Source organism: Phaethon lepturus, unplaced genomic scaffold, assembly GCF_000687285.1.
Source record: "Phaethon lepturus isolate BGI_N335 unplaced genomic scaffold, ASM68728v1 scaffold38067, whole genome shotgun sequence".
Classification (NCBI taxonomy): Eukaryota; Metazoa; Chordata; class Aves; order Phaethontiformes; family Phaethontidae; genus Phaethon; species Phaethon lepturus.
The window spans coordinates 17,246-23,901 of NW_010553295.1; the positions used below are offsets into that span (position 1 = coordinate 17,246).

The window sequence follows — 6,656 nt, forward strand, 5'->3', positions numbered from 1 at the left end:
GCAGAGGCAGTTGTAGGTCACCGCCACCTCCAGCGTGTCCCGAAAGCCAGCGGGTTTGATGGTGAAGGCGTGGGAGGTGTCCTCGGCGGGGCAGCTCCGTGCCTCCACAGACACCTCAAAGGAAACCTGGGGGGGGCAGGTTGAGATGTAGGTTAACATGCACGGCCCCAGAACAGCTCTCACGGGTGTCCCGAGAAGGAAGGCAGGAGGGAAGAGCAAATGTCCCAGGGAAAAGCTGTGGAGCAACTTCCCAGAGCAGGACCATGGTGAGCACAAGTTTCACTCCCAGGTGTGCAAAACAATTGCATGTCTAGCGAGGGCATCTGTAGCTCAATGCACGGACATCTGCCAGTCCTAGAGGAGTTTGGCATCCTTAAAGTTTTAAAACTCTTTACAGTCATCTATTGGCAGTAATTTTCACCATCAGGAACCGTTGGTTTCTGTGAAGCAGGAAGGAGTCAGCCTATTCCCATGAACAAATCTCTAGCAAATAGCCTGGTTTTTAAGCCATTAAAAATAACAAATCCTCTTGAAACCAAGCACTAGCAAGGATCTACCTAACCCAGCACAAGGGCCTGAGGTGCCTACAAGATCATGGATTTAGAAGGTTTTATGAGAATCCTGGTCTGCACATAGAGATGTGCATCAGTCCTGCAGTCCCAAGCTTTCAGCACACTGTTAACAGGCCATTTTTGATGGATGCTTCCATTAACACTGGCTTCAGTAGTGTTATATATCATTATATGCTTATACATCACCCCCCTGCTAATTTTCTGTTGCTACAATCCAGTGTCAGGGATTTTCTCCCTGAGAAAACCAAGACCGTCTTATGGCTGCTTGCTTGGTCCCCAGTTTAATCCTGCTGTTTGGTGGGGGTCTCAGGCCAGCCGGTGCTGCCTGGGGCTGTTGGTAAGCAAAGATGATTAACCTTATTCCACGGAAACGAGCCCCTTTCCTAGGCATCAGAAGGGAACAATTTTCTTCTGGAGACATTTGGGGCCAGCTCGGGCTCTCACTGCCTGCGCCATACCACACACCACGGGGCGACGTGCTGGTGGCGGCACAGCGGCCACCTCCAGCCCAGAGAGCTGCACCCCCCCATTCCCGAGGCCTGAAGCAATGAGGCAATGAGCTCGAAATACAGAGGAGATCAGAAAGCAAGCTGGGGGATCAGGGTAATCCTGCTCCCTTTCACCGGCTGACACTCATGCCCCCAGGACTAAACCCCAGCAGATTAGGACCCAGAGCCAGAGCTATCCTCTTTGGGGAAACTTTCTTAGCAAGAGTCAAATCTTGACCCCCATGGAAGCAACGGGGCCGAGAGCAGTTGAACGAGATGGGACAGAGGGACGGGACCCCCATGATCCTGTGACACGTCTGCCTGTGCAGGCACCTCGATATTGGAGTACACCTAAAATGTGAGAGGTACCTAGTGCAGGCTTCCTGCTGCACCCCAACTCTTCCTCTGCCTGGGCAGAAGGTATCCCCAGTCCACCCCGACTGAGAGAGCCAGTCGTTCCCGCTCACGCCATCAGCCTCTGCAGATACGGCCACGCACGTACCCACTTGCCAAACCCCTCTACAGCACGAGCTGCAGTGACTGGAGTGACCCTCCTGCTCATGCCAAAGCCCAGGATCAACCACCAGATTAACTCTGCTACCTCGGGGCTCAGGCTTTGCTGTGGGAACAAGGAGGGCACGTGCCTAGTGTGGCAACGCTCCAGGGATTGCTTTTACCCGAGATCCAGTAAAGTCAGCTAAAAAAGCGGAGGCCACCTCCCCTTTTAACACTTCGCATGATCCTTATTTGGCAGAATAAAAATCCAGCTACTGTTGACTGTTTCAAACTATTTTTATATGCCTCAGCGCTTAGAGCTCTGGTATGTTTGCAGAGCAGCTCTTCTCAAATAAGGCAATCAGGCTGCTAATGAACCCATGTCCTCGCAGACAGCAAAAAACTAGAGAAGGGGAGCGGGTTCCCTGCTGGTCTGAGCCCTCCTCCCCCAGCCCAGCAGCCCAGGAACTCATTTATCTGTATCAGTATTCAATTTAAACAATCAAAGCTTAATTCTTCTGGTTTTTTTATAAAAAAGCACAGTATGGACTATGCTGTGTATACTTTTAACATTAACGAGTAAACTCTATTTTCACTCTGTGCTGCCACCCAATAATTCTAGGAACACAGGAGAGGAGAGTTGCTGCCTTTCTGAGCATCCCATCATTTTTCACAACCTCCGAGGTTAACTGTGACCTCTTCACTCTGGGAAAAAGACAGGTTTAGATTCTCAAACAATAACAAGAAAACCTTACATATTTAACAGACCAGGAAAAGACCAGCAGACCATAGCAATGAAGATTTAACAGGTGAGAGTGTGATGTGAATATCTGGGATTATGGAAAAAAAAAAAAAGCCCATTCTTGACTGTTGCATCCTGCCGCCTGATCAAGACCTTTCAGCTCAGGGTGCTGTAGACAAGATGCCTGTATTCCCTCTTTCCTCACAGCTGACCTTGGGCTGATCTATACCACCCGGAGCCATATTAACGTGGCACAGCATGAGGAGAGCAGAGGAAGATAAGCAAAGCTGCATTTTATTTCCCAGGACCACTCATCAAGAGAGGTATGTGGCTGCATGGGGTGTGAAGCAGCCTCTCTGGGGGTCAGACTGAAAGGCAGACTCACCGTATCTCCTATTTTGAGATCCCCACACTTCCTGAGCCCGGGATAGGACAACCCATCCTGGCATGTAGCAGTGAAGGTCAAGCCAATGTCCTCAGGGCTGTCCCAGACTGTGAGCTCCACCTTGGACCGAATACTCTAGAAAAACAACAGGAAAGCAAACCGTCAGGTTCCCAAAGGCAGACTGGTTTCTTCTACATTAGTCTCTTCTCCTGATGTTTCCAGAGGGCAGCTAGGATAACTCTGCACCTATATGAAAAAAAAGTCACCTGTGCACACACATTGGCATTTGAGTTTGACTTAACTAGCTCAGGACACACAACTAGAGTCATGGGGAGCTGCCTACAGTCCCTGTGGGTGGCTTATGCCCTCTAGGACAGTGGTGATGACCACTGTAGTCAGCAGAGAAAAAGTATGTATGCTCAAGAAAAAGAAGGAAGAAAACATTCTCGATCACAAATGGAGAATGTCCGAGATGAAGGTCAGAGCCTTCTGCGTACATCTGCACCTCCTCCTCCCCACAAACCAGCCCCTTAGCGAAGCGCAAGGCCTGATTCTCCACTGGCAGTTGTCCTATGACATCCAGCATACTGCATAGAGAAGGTGCAAAACTGCACTAACTCTGTCCTGCTTTCTTGATTTCACTCAATTGGTCAAAAAAATGACTCGTCCCTCTTCAGAGAAAATGCCAAACAAAAAGAACCCTTTCAGATGCATCAGCTGGAAACACCACCATGGGAAAAAATAAATGAAAAATATCTTTCTTTGTGAAACTTTTCAAAGGGAAAAATGTTTTCCATCAGCAAGGTGTTGGTATGCTCCTATCCCCTTTCTTCTGCTTCTCATCTCTCCACGCTGCTACACACACAGACTTTTCAAGTCAAAACAAAATTAAGTTTATAAGTATTAATTCAGAATGAGGTTGTTTTGTTTCATTCTTCCAATGGCTGGAACTGATTTTTTTGAGAGTGGTGTCCAAAAAAGACAAAGGTTTTCAAAATGGAGCTTTTTGTACAAATATATTTATTTTCAAAAGCCAGCTTGCAGCTCCATCCTTCTCCCCAACCCTCACTGAAGTGGCCAGATTATGGAAAAGTGTTAATTCAGACCTCTTGCTAGTCCACGTGGTAACAAAGCCAGGGTTCACACATCAGCAAAGAGCTAACGCTTTTGGAAATGGTCACGAAATAAATGAGTTTTATTATGTTTATGAGGCCAGGCGAGTCTAAACAGTCCTTGAGGAAAAAAAGGAATAATTTCCCATCTCTCTGCTGTGATGGAGGAGCCGTTCACGGGGTGCAAGTTCAGACTGTATGGAGCATCCATCACCTGTGGGCTAAATGCCACACAAGCCGGTAAAGCTGAACATGCTGCTCTGCCCAAAATTATTGTGTAGAAATTAGCTGTCACACTGATACGCTCTCTCATCTTCCTGCCCAGAGCACCTCATTTGGGGCACGGCAGAAGACAGGACACCAGGTCAGACCTCAGTATAACCTTGCGTGAGACATTCCTATGTTCTTATAGAGAAGCCAAGGTTTCTTATTAGCCCTATATAGTAATGCTATTAGCCTAATTGTAATGCTATTATTATTAGTCACTTTGCACTGTTACACAGCAATACCTTCTCACAGCACTGCAGCCACCACTAAGGGTGACTGTGGGATTTTGCTGCTGTGTTGTTTGGTGGCCCCAAGCCTGCTGAGCCTTCAGGGATGAGCGGAGGATGCTGGAGAGACCTGGGGGAAGGACCTGGCTCCAACATGGAGCAACATCTCCACCTGAAATAAAGGTGTTTGCTATAGACCAGGTGCAATTCAAAGGATGGATTGTTTCAGTGTCAAAACAAGGAAATCCTGAACGGGCAGCAGCTCCAGGGATGGCTGATGTGAAGGCCACCACTGCCAGCCATGGGAAACCCATCAGTGGTGTAATGAGAAACACATCTGAGACCTGCCTGGATTTGGTCTAGGGAAGTGTTTTTTAAACCGGTAACCTGTTTGCTGCCTCGGTCCAAACCCAGCCTGGGTGCCCGGGCAGAGACCCCCAGTGCTGCATCAGCCCAGGCCGCGGGCAGCAGCACTGCCCGGCACAGCCCGCCATGAGCCCCTCCATCTCCCAGGCCTGTTGAGATTTGGGGGAAGGGTTTTATTCTTAGTGAGGGCAGAGAAAAAAGCACTCCCTGTTCCCTTTTGCTTCATGCCCTGCGGGATGAGGGAGGCAACAGCACACCAGGCAGAAGAAAAAGGGGGATGGAAGATAAAGAGATGGGGGAAAGGGATCTCGGGGGTAATGTAAGCCCTGGGCACTGAAACAGCAATATCCTTCCAGGAGCATGAGGAGCCAACCCGTAAGACTTCAGGGAGAAGTCAACAGAAATGTTGACAACTAATTACCCAACGAATGTGCAATTTAGCTGCTTCTAATTGACCTGCTCCCCTGACCTCCATGGAGATGGACAACATCAGGTCAGCGGTACAACTGCAGGTCCTTTGCTGTTCCCCATGGTCCCCATCGTGGCAGGACAGGCTGCACTGGCAATGCCACATAGTCAGGGTTCCTTTGGGACCCAAGAGACATGGTGATGCTCAGGTTGCAGTGGACCGACTTGTGCTGCACAGAGACCAACAGAAGGATGTGACCTTAGCCAGAGCCGAGACGTGTCCTTGGGAGGCCTCTGAACATCAGTTAGCAAAGAAATAATCTATTTTATCTAGTGGAAGGGTGCTCTGTGGGAGAACTGTTTTACATCGGAACTGTACTTTGAGGGTGCTGCTGTACACGAGGGATATGGGGTGAAGTCTCTGCTCTGCCATAGTCTCCCTTGGGCATCCCCACGCTCCATCTCCACCTCACACCTCTCGCCTCCCTCCCCGGGGTAGGTGCCCAGTTCCAGCGGTGTGCAGAGGACCGGGAGGGAGGCGGCCAAGCCGGGTGGAGCACGCTGGGGCGAGGCGAGCCAGCCGAGCTCTTGGTGCTGCGCACGACAGCAGCTGGGGTATTAAAATACACTTACGTTGTAGGCCTTGACGATCAGCTCGATGATATTCTTGGAGTCTTTGTGCAAAATCTCCACCGTTGTCCCAGGAATCAAGGCAGTGAAGTTCTTGGGGGGGGGGGCGGTGGGAAGGAAAGAAAATGAAAGAAAATACTGAGAAGAGAGAGGAAAGCGGAGGCTGAGGAGGGATAGACCCCACGACAGGGACCCTGGCCACACATCCTGCCCTGCTGTCTGGTGGTGTACACGGGACAGCTTGGCCCCTGTTAATGTGGAGCTTTTAAAAGCAACACATTGCTAACACGGCACGTCGAACACTAAACAAAGCTCATGGCCACGGGATGGGGATTAATGGACCCGGTTCTGCTGCTGGAGGCAGCAAGACCCAGCTGCTGTGCATTCGGCAGGAGAGGCAGGTGGCTGCCCCACCTCACCTCACGACCCATGAGCATCCCTGGAGAAGGGGTGGAGAATGAGCTCGGCCCTCCCGCTCTCCGGGCGAGCGGCAGCATCTCGACCACAGCAATGTGGCTGCTTGTTGTTTTTGCTGGAGCCTCGAGAAGCCAGAGCGGAGGTTTCCAAAAGCGACCCCACCCGAAACACCTCCTCGCATCCGCAGAGGAGCGAAACCTGGCGGGGCAGCTCCAGACACAGGCCGGCCCTTGTGGCTCAGGTCACCTTTTCCTTTCGAGGGAGTTTAAATTGTATGTGGTGCGTCAGGGCCCTGGACTCCGTGATGGAAAAACACAGCTGGGCAGAAACACTGCATGAGATTAGGTAATGGGATTAAGTCACTGCAGAATGGGCTGAACAGGTTTCTGCTCTCACACGCTGCACGGCTGGCAGCCATCTGAACATCAAGATTAAGCTGGAGTCTATTTTAGGTCTTCGCATGCTCACTAACATGTACATATCCGTTTGCTCTAAGAAGCTTTAGTGTGTTTTGCTGAAAGGACTAGCGGGGAGGGACGGCGAGCTG

The 6,656-nt window shown here is 50.3% G+C and overlaps 1 protein-coding gene across 1 annotated transcript in view; it reads right to left on the reverse strand.

Moving 5' to 3' along the window:
- The window catches only part of LOC104624194 (integrin beta-5-like), a gene marked incomplete at both ends in the record, with an annotated part of 7,304 nt that overhangs the window by 335 nt on the left and 313 nt on the right, over positions 1-6,656 (reverse strand). The window contains 3 exons of the mRNA XM_010291493.1: positions 2-126; positions 2,683-2,817; positions 5,696-5,785. Of these exons, the coding sequence (XP_010289795.1) occupies positions 2-126; positions 2,683-2,817; positions 5,696-5,785 (350 nt within the window). The remainder of the gene's footprint in view (position 1; positions 127-2,682; positions 2,818-5,695; positions 5,786-6,656) is intronic.